The sequence below is a fragment of the Eucyclogobius newberryi genome, unplaced genomic scaffold, assembly GCF_026437365.1.
Source record: "Eucyclogobius newberryi isolate DKJ021-1_F unplaced genomic scaffold, fEucNew1.0.hap1 SCAF_13, whole genome shotgun sequence".
NCBI classification, from domain to species: Eukaryota; Metazoa; Chordata; class Actinopteri; order Gobiiformes; family Gobiidae; genus Eucyclogobius; species Eucyclogobius newberryi.
Genome location: NW_027315757.1, coordinates 25,247,724 through 25,271,621, shown reverse-complemented (window position 1 = coordinate 25,271,621; position 23,898 = coordinate 25,247,724). Strand labels below are relative to the sequence as shown.

Sequence of the window (23,898 nt, the reverse complement as noted above, 5' to 3'; positions counted from 1 at the left end):
AGTCCTACTTGGAAACTCAGACATGGCTGCACCCTGCATTAAAAATATATTGTTTTGCATATAGTTGCTCCAATCTGTCCATCTACTGTTTGTCTGTGAACCTTCTTCTGTGCTTTCATTGAGCTTCTGCAGTGATAAATGCATTGTTTTGCTCTGTTATGCTAATGTTGCTAATGTCTGTACGGTGCTAAGATCAACAAAGGCAAAAAGTCACTGTCAAACATGCTCTTTAAACTGTAAATGTAATAAGAATGTCCAGGATTACACAATTTATTATTTTTTTCGACAGGGATATTGCACAATAAGTATTGCACAGACCAGAGGTAGCTACACGCTTTCATCCATCATCCCTGGGCAAAGTGACAATGTGCAGATGATCCATGAAATAAAATGGCCTATGTAAAATGCAACTAAAAACAAGCAAACAAACACCTACAGACAATTACCAGCAGAGGGAGCACCTCATCAGCAATCCATTAGAATTTTACACTTAACATTATTCCTACAGACACCAGATAACCAATGACTACACACCTGAGGAGTTCCAGGCCCATGCTGCTTTTACAAAGAACCAGTTCGGTCCAAATGTGGTGGTCCTAAAGTTGACTCTCGAGGAGGTTCTGGTTGTCCTGACTCCTGCCTTGTCACACAATCTCACGAAAACCTTTAAACGTTTAACTAACCCAAAAATGTGACAAATTTTAGCACTGTGCATTGAGTTGTTGATAACTTCTTTTCCGACTTGACAACTGGAACTCTTTACTTGGAGAAATGTCACTGCTGAGGTCTGAGTTCTGTCCTCCGTCAGTTTGAACTTATGTCAAATCATCCCCGTGACAATCTGACTATAGAACAACTATAGTGCAAAGTCTGGAGCACTTACATTCTCATTTTGATTGTAATAACACAAAAAAGAAGTAAAAATGAAATGGCACTTAAAATTCAGAATGGCCAGTTAAATGTTCTGTCTTTCTTCTCAAAATATCTTTATTCTTCGTTCATAAGTCTCTCATAATTGTATATATATATATATGTTTATCATATAGAGTTACTTTACAGTCTTGCTAAGGTCCAGGAGGTGGTCTGTGTAGAATGGCCTTTAATCCCATTTGAAATCTTGTCCCACGGTCTCAAAAAACTTGATATTAAACGGTCTGTAAAATTCCTGCAGTTGCTCGATCACTTCCCGGTCTATCTGAACATGAGTCCTGCCCTTGGATTTGCCCAGACACCTTGGCTGGCTGCTACTTTCCGGCTTCTTAAGACAAGGGAATCCTTTGGTACGATTAAAATAGAAGTGCTTATCAGAAATGATCCTTTTCAGTCCTAAAAAGTCCTGGACACGCCCCATTTCTCCCGCCGGATCCGTGATTAGTCGTTCCCCGCTCACAAAGTGCATCTGCGAAGGACGGAAATACTGCAACCAGTTTTCCAAATGGATAATGTACATCCCGATTCGTATGGCGTTCCAGGTTGTGTCGACAATTCCCAAGCTCCTGTTTTTGAAGGCCAGCTCTTCAAATGTGGGGAGGTTGGGTTTTTTGGACAGGGTTTGGGTGTAGTCCGAGATGGCTCTAGTGACTGGGTTTCGGACCACAACAATGAGCTTGGTCTGGTGGGACATGCTGGCGATCCTCCTTGGGGCCTCGCGGGTGACAAAGTAGCTGGGCGTTTTCTCTAATGTGATCTGGCTGTCGAGCGTTCTTGGCATTAGGCCTCTGGGGAAAAGAGAGAGAGAACAGAGAGTCAGTGAAAAGATTGGTACAACTCTTTTCTCTTTGTGAGAAAACGACAAACATCTTAGACTCAAATGGATGAGGTGCGATGAATAAATGATTGAATTTGATACACTTCGGAGCTAAGACCCTGGCTCGTAAAGATATCAGAAATGCAATCAAACGGAATTATGATATGGAAATGTTTGGGGAAAAAGGTGGCTGATGGTTCTGCAGCTGCTGAAGATAAGAAATTGAATAAGCGTTGCAACAGTGTGAAATGCAGATGTTCAAGTATAGAGAGAGTGTATTTATGGCTTGAACAGTGTTTGGTTGAGATGCAAAGGTTTGCAGGCTCAGCCACAAACGGATTATTGAAAAAATAAAATGGTAAATCGTCACATTTATATTACAGCACTTTTCTACCTTCAAGGCACTGAAAGCGCTTTACATCAAGGAACCACTCACACATTCACACATCAGAGTGCGCACACAGTGGGGGAAATATTCACTATTTACAGCAATAACATGCAAATACATGATCTAAAAATTATATAATGTGATGATTATATTATGATAATTTTCAGACCCTCCATTATTCCTAAGTGGGTGAACTTGCAAAATCGCATGGTGTTCAAATACTTTCCTCACTGTATCTAATCAGTAATCGTACAGTGACAAAAAAGCAAGTGGTCCTGATCTGCAGGGAATAGATTAGGACAAACTGAGCCAATGTGAATGTTCTTGAGAAACTTTGTAAATCCCACTCATAATCATCAAAATAATCCTGCTGTTGTTCCTCTTGAGATGATTTTCAGACATAAAACATGAAATACATTTGTGCCATTATTATTTAAAGGGTTAAAAATTCATCAACTTTGTGTTTGTCTAACATTTGGACCAAACATGCACACATATTACCGCAACACTAGATCTGTTTCTATAATGATAACGTAAATACTGCTATATTAGATTTTTGGGGGAAATAAAATGCTCTTTTTTTTTTTTTTTTGCAAAATGACCAACTACCAACCAGGTCTGAACAATGACTAGCATCAAACCAGGTCTAAATCAAAACTATACCAGGTCTAAAGCAGAATTAAACAAAAAATGTACAAACTAACTCAGAATCAAACCAGTAAACAAGAGAAAATACTGTATTTATTTTGTATAGTTGGAAGAGGGATCAGATCGTTAAGAGCCCTGATCTGACCCTCAGGCTTTAAGTTGAATAAGACAGCACTAAACAATCACATACTTATTTTTCCGCTCTAAAATAGAACTATTATTCCCATTGTAAGATAGGGCCAGTGCAATTCGGTAAAAGTAGTTCAGCGCTGTGTATGCCCTGCTATAGATCGCTTCCGTCTTTATTTCCAGTCCACAGTTGGTGATGATTAAGCGCGTCTGTTTCTTTATCATGACTGTGGGAATGCTTCGATTAAAAAGCTAACCTTTATCAAAGCTTTCTTTCTGGAGGTTGGAGTAGCCATAGGTTACTTCTAAAGCCCCGGCAGTATCGATCCATTTAGCTACACTTATGAATGCTGAGTTGCTTTGGCGCTGGAGCCTTGGGGCCACAACACGACTATTAATCTTTTATGAGAACAGCACCTTTTCAACTCAACGGCTTTGCAACACGCACACAAATATTTCTTTTTCAGAGCGTGCAGAATCCAAAGGAACTTATTTTATGGCTTGTCTGGGTGCTACATTTTCATCATCGTTGGAATTGTTTTTGTGGTAATTGCGAAGAGGAACTAGCGTCAATGTGAACACAAAAAGTGCTCAAAGTGCATGTTTTGCTGCAGAATCTGAACATATTTCTTCATACACAGGAAACAATAATACAAGGGTGCTTTTTTTTGCTGCTTTTTTTTACTTTCTAACATAAAAAAACTGTTCTTTCATCAAAAAACAAACCAAGAGTTGTGGTTTGTTTCATCCGTGCATGTTTAAGTGCACGTACTCCTCTCTGCTGCGGCGGTGCAAAAACACTTTAATATTGTAACCTTCATCTTAAACTCCTAATTCAGGAAACCCTCCTGTTACTGATCATAAAAATATACAATAAAAAAGTAACGCACACCAAAATCTTGAAAACAATCAGATAATAACTACATCTACCACCTGGGCGTGCAACGATTTGTTTGAATTTGTATTTATTATTAATTAAAACACTTTGAAAATAGTTCATCTTGACCAGTTCCAACTTTTCTTTGCACTTTTAAATTAAATAAAATCCGACAAGGCTGTGCTGTCCTGGAGATGACCAAGGTTAGTTTAAAATGCCAAAAAAAGCTGCATACTCCCATTACACGAGAAGATACAGGTCAAGCTGTCATCATTTCACATTTCGAAGACTTGGAAGATTGTCTGTGTGTCTATAGCAGGAAGTTACATGTGCTAACCTTCCTCAGTTCATTGATTTCTACAGCTGTTGCGGTTGTTTTCTCCCAGGGAATCTGAGCGCCAGCTAAATTACATGATGGTTTCTAAGAGGCAGAAGCCCTAGAGAGGAATAATGATGAGGAAACTGTGGAGAGGGCAAAACAAAACCAGGTAAAACATGTCAACAACTAATGCTTCTCATTTGGATTGCAATTTATCATACAATTTCACCATTGTGCTTCCCCGCAGTGAACAAAGTCTGCTCACTGTATGGAACTACTAGATTGTGATTATGTGCTTTTTTTAGAATAAACATTGATAACCAAATGCACATTCAGGAAATCAGGAAAAAAAGGAAAATGCCTGATACATATTTTGATAAAAAGGAAATGAAACACCCTATATACACACATAATAAAATGAATTTTAGTTTTAATTTAGGAAAAAGAGGCTCATTTAATAAATAATACAACTAAATACATGTATTTTTTAAAAGAGGAAAGAAAAGCAAATACTAAACAATTTAGCACACAACAGTTATCACAATGCAAAGTGTTGAAGATGACGTTGAAGATACATTTGTTATCTTAAGTTCTGGAGAAGGACCGAACCCCTTTCACGCCCCTTCCTGTGGCTACACTATTTAAGTCCACGTCACACACATTAGTGTTTGTGACTTCGTGCCCCTCCCTCCCTCTTCTAATTATTCTAATTCATCTCCTAGATGGGGGTATCGAGGCCTGGGAGCCTACAGAAGCCCCAAAACCGCATCCATTTCTGTAAATTGCACTGCACCTCCACATCCTGCGTGTCCCGTTTAAGCATGTCTGATGCAGCTCCTGCTGCTGTGCATTCAAAGGACTGTTTAATTGTAACAAAGCAAACGAGCGTGGGAAGCAGGGAAACATGCAGTCACTGATCTTGTGTTCTCTGTCTAACCTTTATCTACGCTGGCTTTATTTTATATTTCTTTGTTGTGGTGCGCTCTGATTCCTGTTAGTTTCACTAAAGGCTTTTTTTTTTGGCCACTCACTAATTATGATGCATGCAGTGCCCGGCATTTCTTTATATGACAGCATTTAATATTTATTACCTTTGTTCTCATGATAAAACAAAGTAAATTTCCTAGTTTTAGTACTTACTTTGTTAAGAAATGCAAAGCTCATTCTTGTAATACTAGACAAGCAATTTTAAATCTCCAATTAAGCAAAGAAATCCCAAGTGCAATTTCCTTGTATGAAAACTTCAATACCAAACTATAAAAAGTCTGAAAGAAATATTGCACTGTAAATATAAATCGTTATCACCATCATTAAATACAAGGTAACTGATATTGTATAATCATAAATAATCATCATACATACATACACATGAACATATTGTAACTTCTGAGTTGATCAAAGTATAATTTTTTTAGTGAAAAGTTATTTCTTTGCTATGAAATGATTTTCTGTGATTTTCATCTGACCATGCAGAGGTGAAGCTTTTTTCTTAAGTCTAAATTCAAATTTTAGGGGTTTGGCTTAAAGGATTAGCCTTCTGACACTCCATCAAACTTCTATTTTATGTCCTTTTATTTCATGTAAACGTCTGTAAAATAATACATTGTGTGATGAATAAATGAATCGAAATACACAAAACCTTGATTAGAACGTTTGATTTGTGAATTCATTATGTAAATATTTAGATTCTTAAAAACGTGTATATCCATAATATCGACATGACCTGCTGGCATTATTCCTTGTCTTAATACAGTTCAATACAATATGTATTTCTTGAAAGTTCTCTTGTAAACTAAATTTGCTTGTTAACATTTTGAGTGAAAATGTGCACAAATTCACTGAAATGTACAGCTTATTGAACGGTGATCAAAATGTATTAAATTATAGAGAGAACACTCCTGAATAACTGTCAAACCTTGAGAGAAGATATAGATTGTATTTGTCTCTTGTGTTTCCCAAAGCTGTAAATTCAAAAGCTTTTTTGGTCAAACAAGAACATGTGCTGGCATAATACTGTGTACTTTCCTCATTTATCACTGAATGAGCAGCCACAGGTCAGCTCTAACTAATGGCCACATTTTCAGTCACAATACTGGCCACATGTATCTTTTCAATCAAAATGGGGAAAGCTAAGAAGTGCATTTTAATAAACACATGCGGGCGGAAGGCCAAGGTGCAGCAGCTCATTTAGCTGCTCATTTGTCAGAGAGACAAGAGACTGGAGCAGAGAGTGAAACATGACAGACACAAGTGTCTGCAGCAGAGGTTTGATCAGCACTTCGGACTTACAAAGAGAAATGATTGGCAAAAGAATATAGATGAAATAAGAATTAAATAAGACTCTTAAAACAGCTGGTTTTCCCCTCTTACTATGGCTAATTATCTCTGTTATTCTTGTTTTATTGTTATCACTTGTTTTTTCTTTTCTTTTTTTCTTTCCATTTTTATTCAAATCAATTTAAAAAAAAAAAACAGTTTTAGAAATGTAACTTGGTGGGAAAAGATACTTTCATAAATTGAGTCTAGGTCTAATTTGGACCTGTTTTTATTCTGGCTCAGTCTTGACGACTGAACATGTTTCACAATGAATCATTTGCTGTGTTCACTTCTGTCTCATTCATGATGGAACATGATCCTCGGGTGCTCAGGTTTACCAGATGAGAAGTCGGGGTACTTGTTTGCATCCCTGGCGGTTTCCCAGAGCCTCGGCGCCTTTGTCTGATCGGATCTGGGCGTGGTTTGTAATCAGGTTATCCATGTAGGGTTCCATGTTCATGTCCTCCAGAGGCATGTGTCCTCCATTTGGTTAGCATGTGGCTAATTTACCAAGAATACATGAGTGTAGCCTTCGCTGCCTTCATTGAATCAAAACATTGCCTCTTTATCTGAAAATCCACATTACAGTCAAGCAGGATTTTTTTCTTAGTTGAAGTTTAGTCACCTATAATAAAGGTAAGCACAATAGAATAGAATAGAATAATTTATTTGTATTGGAAATAAGGGATGTCACAGCATCAATGATCATTCACGATCCATGAAACCTTTACCCAACAAGAGAGAAATCTTTCATTCCGTTATCATTCCTCAAGTTTGAGACCAGTTTTATTAAATTACATGACAAAATAAAAAAATGAAAAAGTCATGATTGTTTTTGTTTTTTTTTAACTTTCTTTTATATTGTGACCTGAATAATCACAATTATCCATTAATCTTGACATCCCAAATTGGAAAATATATTTTTACCTTAGCTTTATCACAAATCTGCTCTCATGAAATGAATAAAATTGTCTGTCCTTGGCGTTATCATTCAGTCGAATTTTCTTTCTACAAATAGCAGTTTTTACACTATAGTCCATTGTATGAAGTAAAAGGCTCGACTAGAGAAAACTCCATCCATCCATCCATCTTCTGCCGCTTCATCCGGGGCCGGGTCGCGGGGGCAGCAGTCTGAGCAGGGACTCCCAGACATCCACCTCCCCAGACACTTCCTCCAACTCCTCTGGGGGGATCCCGGGGGGTTCCCAGGCCAGCCGAGAGACATAGTCTCTCCAGCGTGTCCTGGGTCTTCCCCGGGGCCTCTTCCCGGTGGGACATGCCTGAAACACCTCCCGAGGGAGGCGCCCAGGAGGCATCCGGAACAGATGCCCGAGCCACCTCAGCTGGCTCCTCTCGACGTGGAGGAGCAGTGGCTCTACTCCGAGCTCCTCCAGTGTGACTGAGCTCCTCACCTTATCTCTAAGGGAGAGCCCAGGCCCCTGCCGTCGACTGCCACTCAGATCTCTCTGCACCAGCCCCTTCACCAAGTGGTGGGTGGACGGGGAGGACGGCCCCACGTTACTCGTTCGGGCTGTGGCGGCTCGTGAGCGTCTGGTGGCCGGGCCTATCCCCATGGGGCCCGGCATCGAGCACCCACCCCAGACGCTCAGCATCGAGCACCCACCCAGGCCTGGCTCCAGGATGGGGCCCTAGTAATGCCATTCCGGGCGACGTAACTGGCCTCGTTCTAGCACTCAATATAAAGGGCTTCTGAACCGCTCTTGGTCTGACCAGTCACCTGGGACCGTTTTCCCTTGGGAGACCCTACCAGGGGATTGAAGCCCCCTGGGATCATTCGGGCGCTCAAACCCCTCCGCCACGTTAAGTCACAGTTCAAGGAGGGGCTAGAAAAAACTATTAAAGTAAAAACTAAAAGTCAAGTCCAGCCTCTAAAATACAAATTTGATCTTAAGGTTAATTTTAGTCGGTCAAAGGTGTAACATAGAAAGCCGATCATGTTCTACCTAGAGTGAAAAGTTTGAGGTCTGCTGCTTACTTTTATTCTAAACATATTCATGACTTTTAGCGATTTATCAATGAGCAGACATCTGAGCAAGGCGTTTTTAAATGTATTTAATCAGAACAGCTTGCACACCTTGTTTCCCCAAAGTCTATGATTTATTGCAGGTTTCTCAGCACTAAATACACTGTAGCTAAATCGTCAGTCTTCTTCTTAATTCTTACTGAAAGTTGAAGTCAGATCACATTACAGGCTCCACTGTGACATTTTAATCACACTGAGAAAATTAAGTTAGGTGTGAGTGGATCTGTCCACTACTGCAGAAGAACCTGTTAGAGCAAGAGAGCGCGGACAAGAGACAAAATGTTCCAGACGGTTGAACTGAACTTATAACTGAACATTCGCAGAAGGATGACATTAACGTCATTTTATTTTTATAGAGGAGGTTAAAGGGCCTTAAAATAGTCAATCATCACCAGTAGTTGTCATGACATAATATCAGAGAAATTAATATAATTTGAAAGAGAAAACGATAAATAATGCATTATCTTGTCTTTTCAATCGATGGACTACACTGGGGTAAAAAATACAAATGTAAATAGGATAATTATAAGCTGATAAGTGATTGAATTTGTCTTGTTGTTGGTTTTTGTATATTGTGAGATTTGACAATAGAACAATTAGGCTATCACAATAGAAGGTACAATTATTTTTTCACAATTATTTTCAATTTCAAGTTAAAACATTGTCTTTCTTATTTTACATAAACATTTATTTTATGCTTGTTCCACTGGCAAAAAATATTTTAATAAATACTTATGTCAAGCATAAACTAAATCATAACTGAACGTGCGGTGCAAGAAACACAAATGTCCAAATGATTTCATATTGACAACAGCTTTAGACTTATTCACAGTGGGAAGAGGAACCAAAACATTTACTCAAGATTAGTGTCACTGAAAACTAGGTGAGGCAATTTTATTTGTGCTTTTACAAGCTTCAGGAGAGTGTGGAGTGTCTTGATGTCTTCGTCGTTAACTTTAAAAGATGGAGCAAAACAAAAGTTGAGAGATGGCTCCTTATCTGCAGGTAGTTAAGGTCAATGCGGTGAGGAAGTCAGGCGCTTCATTAATGTGCTGCTCAGCGCTGAAAGCTCCGGAGCGTTTGGTGTTGACCCTGAACTATCCACGAGGGCTTTTCTGTTTATCTGCGCAGAAGACTTTCCCATTTGGAAACTGCATTATCGTTATGAAGTATGAGCCACGAACATGAGCTAACGACTTCCTGTTCTCTGCGTTTTCCACTCGGAGTCTATAACAACGGCAATGTAATATAGAAATAAATAAAGCAGGGATTTTGGCCAATCAAGGAAGCTCATTCATCTGCACTGTAAAATATTGTCAGTCATTTCCATTTGGAGGAATCCCTTGTTTCGTTCAAAGTTTACATGAGAAGAGATACAGCATTCTTTTTTATACAACCTATGATCATTGGACATGCTGGGGAAATCATGAAAACTTTTTTTTTTTTTTTTTTTTATATTGATTTTGATACCCACAATGATACAATTCTCTTTATTAGGGTTTAGAAAATATACTGAAATTTTCCCTACATAAGAATTGCACTTTTGAAGATCTTATGCTAGTTCTAATAAAGCAGCAAGATTACTACACGATACTTGTTCAAATAATCTAGTTTCAATACTAGTTTTCAAATTGCAAAATAGATCTGACATCACAGCCGGATAGATATATATTTAATTTTTTTTCTTTTTCTTTTCTTTTTTTAAATGATATTTACAAGTTCAATTCGGGTCTCCAAATTATATACGCAAATGTATACTGTGAGGTGTGAGGCTTGATTCTAGGGACACAAAGTCTGATTTCTTGAAGCACTTTTAAAGTTAGACACTGTGCTGGACCGAGAACCTGTCTGCGGCTTCTCGAGTCAAAACATATACAATTTTAAAACAGTTCAAGCTCCCAAAGCCAAAACGGTCCAATCAAGTGACTCATGTAATCAAGTAACAGAGACCTCGTGCTGGTGCCAGAGTCAGGACTAAACATGGACCGGCCTCCTGCTGGTGCCAGAGTCAGGACTAAACATGGACCGGCCTCCTGCTGGTGCCAGAGTCAGGACTAAACATGGACCGGCCTCCTGCTGGTGCCAGAGTCAGGACTAAACATGGACCGGCCTCCTGCTGGTGCCAGAGTCAGGACTAAACATGGACCGGCCTCCTGCTGGTGCCAGAGTCAGGACTAAACATGGACCGGCCTCCTGCTGGTGCCAGAGTCAGGACTAAACATGGACCGGCCTCCTGCTGGTGCCAGAGTCAGGACTAAACATGGACCGGCCTCTTGCTGGTGCCCAGAGTCAGGACTAAACATGGACCGGCCTCCTGCTGGTGCCAGAGTCAGGACTAAACATGGACCGGCCTCCTGCTGGTGCCAGAGTCAGGACTAAACATGGACTGGCCTCCTGCTGGTGCCAGAGTCAGGACTAAACATGGACCGGCCTCCTGCTGGTGCCAGAGTCAGGACTAAACATGGACCGGCCTCCTGCTGGTGCCAGAGTCAGGACTAAACATGGACCGGCCTCGTGCTGGTGCCAGAGTCAGGACTAAACATGGACCGGCCTCCTGCTGGTGCCAGAGTCAGGACTAAACATGGACCGGCCTCCTGCTGGTGCCAGAGTCAGGACTAAACATGGACCGGCCTCCTGCTGGTGCCAGAGTCAGGACTAAACATGGACCGGCCTCCTGCTGGTGCCAGAGTCAGGACTAAACATGGACCGGCCTCCTGCTGGTGCCCAGAGTCAGGACTAAACATGAACAGTCCTCCTGCTGGTGCCAGAGTCAGGACTAAACATGGACCGGCCTCCTGCTGGTGCCAGAGTCAGGACTAAACATGGACTGGCCTCCTGCTGGTGCCAGAGTCAGGACTAAACATGGACAGTCCTCCTGCTGGTGCCCAGAGTCAGGACTAAACATGGACCGGCCTCCTGCTGGTGCCAGAGTCAGGACTAAACATGGACCGGCCTCCTGCTGGTGCCAGAGTCAGGACTAAACATGGACCGGCCTCCTGCTGGTGCCAGAGTCAGGACTAAACATGGACCGGCCTCCTGCTGGTGCCAGAGTCAGGACTAAACATGGACCGGCCTCCTGCTGGTGCCAGAGTCAGGACTAAACATGGGGAATCTACGTTTCAGTTTCATGCAGCTAAAATCTGGAACAGTCTTCCTGAAGATGTGAGACAGGCTTCTACTCTGACAATGTTCAAATCTAAGCTTAAAACACTTTTGTTTAGCTGTGCATACGACTGAAAGGATTTTCTTTGCACTCTTCTCTTTTATGTCTTAAACTGTTTTGTGATTTCTGTCACGTCTGTGATTTTAATGCATTGTTTTCCTGCTGTGTGAAGCACTTTGAATTGCCTTGTGTATGAAATGTGCTCTACAAATAAACTTGCCTTGCCTTGTGACACATAAAGTACCTGAAGAGTGGACAAACTTCATGTCCAGAAACAGGCTCCTCAGACTGTCCTCACTTCTCCGGTAATAAATATGACCGTTATTTGCCATTCAGGGTTAGACACTTGTGCTCGTGTCCCTGGGGATGTTTCACAGTGCGGCACTAAACTTTGAAACAAGGCTCACAGAAAGAACAGATTTTGGAAGTTGTGTAAGAGCAATAGTTTAATGCCATATTGTGGAAATTTGCAAGCAATGCAATGCAATGCAATATATTATGTCCATGGAGACACTTTAAAGTTGTTACAGATTAAATGTAATTAATTCATCTGCTGAATAAATGTGTATAAGAAAACGTATACCAGTACTTGAACTATTAGTGTCCTGCTGGACTATATGATTTAAAACCTTACATTTTAATTCAGTCAAGTCACATAATGTAAAACAACTTGAATGATTAACAGTTTTATGGGACTAAAATGTGCCAGCAGACAAAAGCCGTTTAGTTTACCGTTTAGTGTGGCAGCTGGGCCTGTCCAAATCATTTCTGATGTAAATTTAGTTACTTTTTCTTTCATTTACCACATCATATCTAATAATTGAGTGTTAATAATACAAGATAAATTGTTATCGCAGTTTTGCCTGGCTGGCTTCTTGGTGCTGCAAGGAATATTTTGAAGAATTTGATACTAAAACCCTTCCTACAGTTGAACTTTTCTCTTCTCTGTCCAGGGGAATATGGCTGTCCTAATGATGGCTTGCAGGGGAGCTGTAAAGATGGATTTTTGCAGTTATTATTCAGGTCATGATCCGCGCAGTCCTTTCAAGCAAAAAACACAACTCAGATGAAAACCAATGGGTGGAGCGATGCTTTGGTCATTAAGGGTCAACTGTAGGTCAGTCTTTCTTTTGTGCTTTTGAAGAAGCTGCTCTGAAAATTGTCCAGTGCCGTGACAAGAGCGTCTTCTTCAACAGCTTCATCAAAGACTCATCCACTAGAACTAAAAACCTGGATCTCTTTGTGAACAGGCAATGCACATAATGTTGTACCACTGTCATTTCTCTCTTTACTCTGAACATGAAGCGGCTTGAAAGGAATTCAAAAATTGAACTGTGTGAGTGTGGAGTCTGAGTAAAATAATGTCTGCTTTACTGCGATTTACGATTACTTGTTTAATTTTCCTTGTGGAAATAAAGATAATATCAACAAAGAATGTATATATCTACAGTAAGTTAGAGTTGTCAAAAGTATCTGAACTTGGATATTAATCAATTCTAAAACTAGTTTGTGACCTAGATTCTCATTCGAACAAGTATCAATACCGAATAAACATTACAATGCAAACCAACATCTTCAGCAAAACAGACATATAACTGTAAAGTGCATAGTAATTACCAACCATACCGCAGTTATTACCACTGTAAGTACCACTAATATTTAGCAGTGTATGTACAAAGTCATTACCATAGTAAGTATTTAGTAATTACCACTGTAAGAATATTCTAATTACAGCTGTAAGAAAATACCATTATGTACAAGTAATAAGCAAGTAATTACTGCTTTAAGTACATAGTCATTGCCACATTGAAGGGACAATTACAGATACCGAACAAGAAGGTATTATTTCAGATTTTGACCATATTTTCTTTAACCACACGGAACATGTTCATTTCAAACTGTAGTTGTCATTATCTGCCTTTGTTGGTGTGATTCTTGTCCCATACAGTCTTTATTATCATCTGAGTTGCTTCATCTACCATACATTAATCGTGCAGCATCTGTGATAAATCTGCCTTGACCTTGGACTATTTCGCAACTCAGTTTTCAGACAATGCCAAAATCCATACAATTACTGATACCATGAAGAGACTTACTCACAATGTATGTGTGAAAAATACTAACTTAAAGAGAGCTCATTGCACGAACGCTGCATGCATTCATCAGACTGTAATCTTTCCAGGTAAATTATCCAAAACATGCACACAAGTGGCACATTTTACACCACACAAACGCTTGCTGAACTGTCTATTGATTTATGTCACGTCACTTCTTAAGCCATCAACCAATATAACGCCAAAATGTGTCTGGTATTCTTACTCTTAACACTGCACTACATCTGTACAATTTAATTCAAACCAGCCACTGAGAGTGTCCTTTGTAGAATATTTTTTGGGATTTGATTTGTGGCCATAATCACTATAAGGAGTGTAAGTGCGTGGGTCATGAGATTACGCCGTCACCTCCCACAGGACAACAAATGTGGGCCATTACAAAAAGCATAATGAGCTCCGGTTATTGAACGATGCACAGGATGCACAGGGAGAACACAAAGGCACAAGTAAATGCTACATTAAACTGCTCTCCGGAGTCATTCATGTGCGATACACTGATGTATCTAAAATGGACTGATGGTCTTTAACTATTTAGATGTTATCACGGAAACAGATGCACATATTTACAAGAGCTTTTGAGGTGAAAGGCTCTTGTAAATGAAGGGAGGGTAGTGCAGCCCGGTGGTCGAGTGATTAAGACACAGCACACGCTCCTAGTGCAGTGTCGTGAGTTTGAATCCCAACACCAACAATCTACTGCATGTCCTCCCTTCTCTCTCATCCCCCATTTCTCACTATCTTTTCTGTCTAATAAACCTACGAGCCAGAAATCTTTTAAAAAAATTACGTGAATATCGGCTGATACTGATACTGGGTCAATATATTGGTGCATCCCCAACAACTATTGTAACATATTTGTTCTTTGTCTATGTTCTAGAATCCCTCCATGTCTGACTTGTATGGGAAGTGACAAGCTAATCTAACCCAACATAGCAAAACATAGCATAGCAGCATATAAGTAAATTCAGTGTGTTTTTTCTTTATTTTGTTCCTTCACTAAAATGTTGCGGTTGTCAGCCTTCAATTTTCAATAGACACAAACTGCCTTTTCTGTGAATCCTAAACGTCTGTGACAGTGAAGGACATTTAAACTCGGGACAACCCACACACCAGTACATCCACTTCTGGACTAAAACTCGACAAAAACAACAAAAGGACCTTCATACGGGAGTGGGAGGAGACACTTAGACAGGATTTGATCCACGGTCAGCAGGGATACAAGGGTTCACTTGGGGAGGAAGTTAACAAGCTGACAATCTCTAAATGCTCACTGGCTGTGGGCTATTTCCTGAATCACAATGAGAATTTTATAATATAATTCATGGCCGCACAAGTCATCATCACACACTTCCGCAGCTTGTTTGGATGGACGCGATTGTCATTTTACAGTTGTTTATTTTTAAATTTCAGACTTTAAGCGCGATAAAACTGCGATTTCACAGGGGGGTGAGAAGAGAGAGTTGTTTGGTAATTAATGTTAACATGTCTTTGAGCAGTAGTGCAGTGAAGACAGCTCATTAATAATTCAGAGTTAGGCCCGGCCGTGTCTTGCGCTGTAATGTGCACTTTTCTCTTCCAACTTTCCGTCCTCATCAACCTTTTATTCTGATGATACTGTTCCCGCGCTCCCTGCCTCCCAAAGCCAATTAATGTAGAGCAGACGAGAAGGATATTCTCAAACACCGCTCGCAAGGCTTCAACTGGAAGTGCTCCTGACGTATGTGAAATCAATAGAAGCAAGATGCCCTTTAGAGTGTTGATGGCGTGTAGCGGCGATATGGTTTTGTTTGATCCGCCTGATTTGGAAGAGTGGGCAGAAAACATTTTGACGCGGCAGAGTAAAAGGGAAGAGGAGAGGCCGCGTGTGTGTGTTCAATTCGGAGAGGGCCGTAATGAACCTTTTGTCAATGATGTGTCATATGTTTAATGCAACAGGGCAGAACAGTGGTTCCACCTGGATTTGGTTGATTTGGTGCAAAAGTAGGTCAGGTTTTCCCACCATTTAAAGATAATTACATGAACTATGCAACGATATATGACATTTATACAACAAAAAAGTATTTTAGTATTATTTTGGATCATCAGCCATATGTCAAGGTGCATTATGTGTTCATCATATGTTTTTAAAATGCAATGTATGTGCAAAAATGTCTAAAATTCCACATACTGTATTTGGGACATGTGTAAATCTTTAAAAAATGATATAACCAGGTTGAATTTTCTTGCTTCTGTTGACATATTAATTACAAAAAATATATACAGAGGGGATTTTAGATGCCTTATTTAGTATTTGAGTAAACTAGATCTTGCAGAAAATTAAACCTTGAATAAATCAGGCTTAGAAATATATCAAAAAATCCTTCAATATGATGCGTCATAATCTCAATGTTTTGGTGATGTGCTTTCCATAAGCTTAAAGTTTTGAACAATTAAACATTTCAGTAACGGCAAAAATCTCACTGAAAACTAGTTGTATTGTATTGTAAAGTTGTATTGTCAAAAGTCTCACAGTAAGATCATGGGCTGTCACAATATACAATTACAATATGATTAAATGCTTTGTTTTGTTGCAGTAGCAGCTGAAATACATTTTACAATTCCTCTCCACAATATCGCAATACATATCATAACCAGAGATTTAGATATCAATACAGCTTTACAAAAAAGTAATAGGTATAGAAGCATGACATTGGCCATGATTATCTACACATTTAACTGTTCATTTTGTGTACATTGCAAGCCTATTTTTATTTTATCCTCTAGTAGATAAAAAAAAAAAATGTCTTTCTGATTTTATATATGTTGTTTTATTATAGTTCATTGTTTTAAGTTTCACCAAATCGCCAAAGCATGGGTTAGAGTTCCTGTGTTTATGTATTTTGTTCATTGGCAATGGCAATAAACCTTTTTCTGATCCTGATTCTCTGAAATATAATCATAAAATGTGACCTCTGTAAACAACCTGTGTTCTTCATTGACAGTCAAAAACATGAGAGCAATTTTTCTGGACCTAATAAAATTTTGTCACACGATTTGAATCCCATGGTTAATATAATAAAGCCTGCTGCTGAAATTAATTACTCAATTAACGGGAAATAATTGCGTAGTCGATTAATGTTTTAAGTCGTTTATCACGTTGACCACACGAGGCTCTGTTGCTCATTACATGCTGTTGAGTTGTTCAGTGGATGAATTATGCATGAGGCAGAAGTTTGTGATGCTGACTTTGACATTTGACAGTCACGGCCTCGCCTCCTTCTCGTTGCACTTGTGCCGTGATAAAAAGTGAACTGTGGGCCTCACGGTGGGTTCAGGACACAGTGTCTGACCTCTGCCTCGGTCAAACTGGTTGTTGTGTTGACATTATTCATAAACAGTTCATACTTTGTCCAGCCACTTTTCAACTTGTGAACTCTCCCGCAAAGTTAGAGATTAAAGGCAGAGGATACAGTAAATGTACCTATAGCGTAGCACAGGGGTGTCCAAACCTTTTTCACAGAGGGCCGCATTTTGAAACTTACACAGAGCAGGAGGCCACAAACAACCCAACTTTGTCAAATTTGTTGAAGGACAAAGTGAATCGATGGAAATGTTGCATTTGACATGGGTTCAATGCACCTCCACACCTTTTAATAAGATTCAGAACATGAATATTAGGTTTAACATGTATAACATCAAAATACTTGAATTTTTTTCCAATTTTACAGTAAAACATACTGTTTGGACCAACTTAACAGGAAGCCGGAGGGCCAACAAAAATGGGTCTGAGGGCCGCATTTGGCCCCCGGGCCGGAGTTTGGACATGTCTGGCGTAGCACTATACATCCAAATAGAAATTTGATTTGGCGCAATTATCAAATACAATTTTGGAGTTACAATTACTGTGAGAAAAAAAAAACACAATTTACTTCTCAAATGGTCAATGCAATTATATTGTGCCCTGAATAATCACGATTATTGATTAACTGAAAAATGTTGGCACCACTATGCTGAAGATTTGTGTCTTCTATGGCTGCAACGTTATAATGCAAATATTGTGATAAATGTGATGTCAAATTCAAGTGTTGTCCCTGAAGAACTAATCATTCTCACACTTTTTCTTTTTAATTTGAATAATAATGATACATACATTTTTCAACACTCCCAAGGATTCTTTACGTACAGAGCAATTTAAAAAAACGTAATAAATAATAAATCAAAAAACTAAGTCAGAAGAGATCAAAAACAGTGATGAAAAGGTGAGTTTTTAGCAGTAAATTCAGACTTTTATTAATAAGAATTTCTTGCTAACGCACTGATAAAGTCAAATAGAACAATTCTGATCCACATTAATCTCTATTGGCAGTTGTTATCTGGTACATGGCAGTTGTCAAAACATTGTCACAAATAATACAAGGCCCCCACTTACATAATCAACATCAATAAATCAATCAAGTGTCACTTTGAGAACAGCCAGTATTGTCAAATCAACCTGTTATGTAAAGTGCACCCGGATCAGTCACCACCTGTGGGATGCAACAACCTGCGCTGCATTGTACAGTACATTCTGACACTTTTTATCACACGTTTAAAAGACACTGACCAACACTGGCACTCGTATGAATTTCAGTTTTGGAAATGCTCTGGTTCTGCCTAATGATCACAATGTGCCCCTCGGCAAATTCACTTTTTTGTTCAAACTTGCTCACTAATAGTTGATAAAAAAGATAATCTGTTGATCAATCTAGCTGTAAATATATTGCTATGCTTGACTGTAAATTAATGGGTTCTGTGATTGATCAAATTTACAGAATCGTCATCTATTTTTTGTTGATATAAATGAGGCCTTTTAACCAACAGATCTAAGAGCCAAACATGTTAACATTTTGGAGGATTCACATTGATTTTGTTCGTGTGTTAAATTACACTGATTAAACATGTTCTATTGTATTGTATAAACCTTAATATTTCATTTTTAATATAGACAATCCCAGGTCTTTTAATTAGTTCAAATATCTTCTTAAAGATTACCAATGTTGCTGCTTTGAATTATCTTATTCTATATTCTGTGGATATGTGTGTTTGAGTATGTGCTAATATATTGAATTTCTATTGAGTTTATCTTGTTATTTTGTTTTATTAATTGTTTCATGTGTATTTCATAAAGAGCTAATTGTGTTTCTCTTGTTTAAATTAATGATAAATGCATTACATATATAAATCTGATAATGGTGATACTGATCATTAAAATAAATCATGATTTACTATTATTATAATTTTTTGTATTTCACCCTGGCCTAATATGAATTAGTGAATAGTTTGATTGTATAAGCTGCATATACGCTCCAGTTGCTTGTGGTTAGACATTTATCTTACACTCACTTATCAGAGCACTGAATAAGAAATCCCTGTGCATTTCTCAAATCTCTTTATGAGCTGCAAAAGAATTTTAATGACTTGCTGTAGCTTTGAGTTTAAAAAACAAGTGTGCCCTTGTTTGTTGATATGGTTCATCTCATTTAATTACATCTGTGGTGAGAACACTATAATAAGGAATAACGGTCTGTAAAATTGCCGCTTTGGAAGTTCTACATTTCAATTAGGGAACTCTCACTGGTGCGTCTGCAACAAAAGAAGCACTATTTAATTACAATTAGGATTAGACAAAATTATAAATGCTATCTAAATGCTATCTAATAATCAAGTGATTGTTGCGCTTTTTTCTTAAATATGTTGCATACAATAAATACTTATTTGTTGTTTTTATATCGCCCGTTAAAAAACAACCAGAAGAAGAATTGCAAAGACTATGCAAAATATATGACATTTTTATTACAAAAGAGTAATAGTATAACTTGAATCATCGGTTTGCCAATGCTAGTATGTCAAAGGTGCATTATATAACTTTTCTGATGGAGGGTCCGCCCACCTGCTTCTCTCCAATACACATTTTATAAATGAGTGTTTTTTTGTGTGTAAAATTAATAATTGATCATATCTAAATCAATAAATACTTATTTATATCCCCTGTTGATAAAACATAGATGACCAAACAGCTTCAAACATGCTAATTATACTATTGCTAATGACAAAGGTAAATAGTACAAATTGTGAAGTTGAATGTGCCATTTAGGCCACTTTCCATTCAATTGCCAATAATTGTTTGGAAAATGATATAACACCTTAACTTGATAAGCCTTTTCTGTACATTTGACAGAAGCTACATTCATTATAATCTGATGGAGGGTCTCGACCACACTTCATCCCTTCCTCGTGTTATTCTCTCATTACAGACTCTGTTCCAGTGACTCTGGTGACAGGCTCTAACAATGTCCCCCAGATAAGACCATTCAACTGGAACATTGGACCTTTCCATAAAAGTGAGTAACCATATACTTTCTTACATGATTTTATGATGATGAACATATGGAATAGTGCAAAATATAGTTCTAAGGGGGAAAGATTTGCATCAGTGCTGCAAACAAAATGTTTGCTTTAGTTTATGCAAAGTCATTAAGATATGGGAGAGTTGACAGATTTTACCATCTGGGAAATGGAAAGATATTTATTAAGACACAAAATAACAGTTGATCTAGTCGAATCAAGTAGATTCTTTACTATTGCCATGTCCTTTACTCCAGCAACATTAATTTTGTCTTCTCAAGATATATCCACAGCTGAAACATGTCAACAAGGTAATGCATTTTTCCGGACTATCTCTATCTGTGTGATATCCTTTGTTATATGTGTATGGAGATAATACAACTTTTCAAACCAAATAAGAAAAGAGCAAGGACATGCAATAATTGCTTTAAATGAGCAGAAACCTAGGGCCAAACCATAAACCAGGAACATAAAACATAAAGCCAGAACTATCAAACCAGATCTAAATCCAATTTTTAACGCCTAAATCAACATGTGCCATGTTCTTACGAGCCCAGACTCCTGGTTCATAACTAGTATATTTAAGTTTGGCATAACTATTATTTTTATTACAAACAAGCCAGTCTATGAAATACATCTTATATAATGTTGATATAAAAGCCTCTTTCACTGTACACTGTGTGTTGTGTGATTGTGCTGGAGCCAGGGAGCTGTTCTTTCAGCACCGCAAAGCTCTGCTCTCAGCTTTCATCTGAAACATGAAGAACTCTGCATACATTAATGTTTGATCGCTATGGCATACTTCACGGTTGATATTGCGTTTGCCCATTAATTATTTCTCAATAAATATAAACAAATAAAAAATAAACATACAAAATACATGTAATATCCTGTGATTCTAACCATTGAATTACTTTATGTTGAGTTAGTAAGTAAACAGGTGCACTCATTGACATGTATTGACTGCATGCCAAAACCAGAAAAACATGTTCATTTACAAAAACAGACAATTTCCATTGTGAAAAAAAATATGTGAAAGGATTACAATTTTCTCTATGTCTTACGGTGTTTTCAAATATTACATCTATTTTTTTGCAACGAAAATCCCCCCAAAATATTGTTATTAGTATGTTTAGAAGATGGTATCAAGAAATAAAACAATGGTGTCACTTTATAATGACTAAATTCAATAAAGCATGAATAAAGACATAATTCATAATTAATTACTACATTATTTATTATGAATGAGTCAAAGTCTAAATGCGGGGTTAGGGTTAGGCAGTGATGGAAGAAGTACTAAATTTGGAAAAGTGCAGACACAGAAGCAAACATATTATTCAAGTAAAAATATCACATCTATCTGAAATCTACTGAAGTAAAAGTATTGAAGTACCTGTTTAAAAATGTAGTTACCTTAAAATGAAGATGTATTTTATATCTTTATATATGTATACTGTCTTCGGGTCAAATGTACTGTAATTTTCAAACTTTAAGCCGCTACGTTTTCCCCACGCTTTGAACCCTGCGGCCTATACAACGATGCATCTAATTGATAGATCTTTACCGGCTAACAGCCACAGGGGGGCACTCTAGCTGGCAGCGAAAGGGTTTGAGACTCTGAAGAAGAAGATCTCAGTGGACAGTGGTTACTGTCCAGGGGACACGTCCTGTTCTCTTTATTTTAAGCTTCAAAACGCTGTGTTTTATGTGTGTACGTGTGTATTACGACTCATATTCACAGAGATTAGTCCCCCCCTGTCTGTAAATACCCCCCCCCCCCTTTTTATATATGTTCAGCGTCTTTGGGTCACTGAAAAGCGCTATATAAATAAAAGTTATTATTATTATTATTATTATTATTAATGAGGAAGTGAATCTAGATGTGGCTGAAGGCAAAGACTTTCTTGGCCTGACCTGACTCAGGGGTCAAAGACAACCCTTGTATCACTACCTGAATCATCTTTCTGTGTTAATATTGCACGTTACATGTAACAACACTCACTGGCTAAGCACGAGCTCAGGAGCTGATGAACCAGATGTGAAGACACAGACACAGGTAAATCAGCTCACACAGCAATCAAGGCAAGGACAGAAGGGACAGTAGGGTCAGCTGTGATGTGTTTATGTTTTTGTTAAAACATCAAAATGCTGTGTGTTTTATTACAATCCCACTCATATTCATTGAGAAATTAGTCTAATGAGGAACTGAATTTGGACGTGCAGAGATATGATCCAGCGTTTTATGACCCGCCCCGCAATGAAATGAGAATTCACTAACTTGGACCATTTTTATGTGTAAATATTCTGCAGCTTATTGACATGCATGTACAATTGTTTTTTTATTTAGTTGGTGCTGCTTTTATTCAGGAGTGTGCTATAGCTTGAAAATGATGGTAGTAGTAATGTAAAGGTCTGAATGAATAATTGACTAATTGACATGGGGTGGAAAAATACTTTTCAGTGCTGTTAAAAAATGTAGTGGAGTAGAAATCACATATGTCTGGTCTCAGATGTAGGGAAGTACAGACAAACATATCCACATATAGTAAAGTAGCCATATAAATGCTAGCCTACTTTTTAAATTCAATTTATTTTTGTATCGTCCAAAATTACAACAGATTTTGAGGAATTGAGGAAAGAAATAACGAAGGAGATTAAACCATGTTACCAAACCAAGTTACTTTCCATCACTGGAGTTAGGGTATTAGGGTCACATTCTGAAGCTTTCTGAATATTTTCATAATAAATTAAGACTTTATTCATGCTTTATTATGGCTTATTAAGGTGCAGCCAACTATTTTGTGAACAAAAAGCTCCAAATGGACCCTACTTCATTTAACTGTGGTATTTTGTTCCTTTTGCTTGACTTCAAATGGGTTTTAACAGTTTTAAGCTGCAGCCTGGATTTATTTAAACGCAAATATGAAAGCGCAACAATTACCCAGCAACACAAACACCCATAACACCATCACATGTGTTTGTCATGCGTCTTCATGCAGCCGCGTGCATGCCCCGCGCTCACCTGTACCAGTCCAGTCCTCGGTCATAGTTCCGGTCAAAGAAGTGCGGCTCTGTGCCCAGCGCGCGCACGTCTGGATGGATCCGGATAAACTCCAGCACCGCTCTCGTGCCTCCTTTCTTCACCCCGACAATGAGCGCGTTCGGCAGCTTCTTATTCCCATACTTTTGCGCCATGCTTATATTCTTATTCAACTTGCCCTCGCTCCAGTGACTCCCGGCGCTGCTCGTTCCTCCCGCGTCCCTCTGCGCCTCTTTCACGGCATCCACGAACGCCGGGGCGCAGCCCTCTTCCACTTTCCCCAGAAGTTTCTTGCCTCCCGCGTTCTTGCCGGTTACGCACCGCTTGCCCTCGTACGCCTGGCTGCGGCTGGTCATGATTGTTCCCCGGCAGAAGATGATGCTGTAGCATAGATACGTGCACGAGAGCGAAATGGTGAAGATGAAGGCAAATCTGGCGCTGAGTCTGTTTGGAGAGGTGAGGACGAGCCTATGTGCCATGTCTCCATTGGTTCAAAGTGCTGCATGTTGTTCCATCGGAGCGCGCTCTGCTCCGTGCCCCGCTCCGGTCACAGTCTGCCAGTGATGAAGGCGCGCAACTCACACATATTGGCCAAGTGCGCGCCGCGTAATTCCTCTATATGACACAGTCTAAGCAGCTCGTGCATGTTTCAAGTTGCGTCCACACCCTATCGATGAATCATATTTTGACTAGAAAGCATTATTCCAAAAACACATTATTACGAAAAACAAATAAAAAAAAACCTGCGCA

The 23,898-nt window shown here is 38.8% G+C and overlaps 1 protein-coding gene across 1 annotated transcript; it reads right to left on the bottom strand.

Moving 5' to 3' along the window:
- Window positions 1-858: 858 nt before the first annotated feature.
- Window positions 859-23,691, bottom strand: hs3st2 (heparan sulfate (glucosamine) 3-O-sulfotransferase 2). The gene is made up of 2 exons (XM_072443042.1): window positions 23,131-23,691; window positions 859-1,718 (listed from the first exon to the last, which is right to left on the bottom strand). The coding sequence occupies exons 1-2, from the start codon at window positions 23,625-23,627 to the stop codon at window positions 1,100-1,102; spliced, it is 1,116 nt and encodes a 371-aa protein (XP_072299143.1). The 5' UTR covers window positions 23,628-23,691; the 3' UTR covers window positions 859-1,099.
- Between the last annotated feature and the right edge of the window lie 207 nt (window positions 23,692-23,898).

Excerpts from the sequence above, each read along its gene's own strand:
- hs3st2 (XM_072443042.1), bottom strand. The coding sequence starts at position 23,627 with ATGGCACATAGGCTCGTCCTCACCTCTCCAAACAGACTCAGCGCCAGA. Across the intron at positions 1,719-23,130 it reads CGAGGACTGGACTGGTACAG|AGGCCTAATGCCAAGAACGC; the intron begins GTGAGCGCGGGG and ends TCTTTTCCCCAG.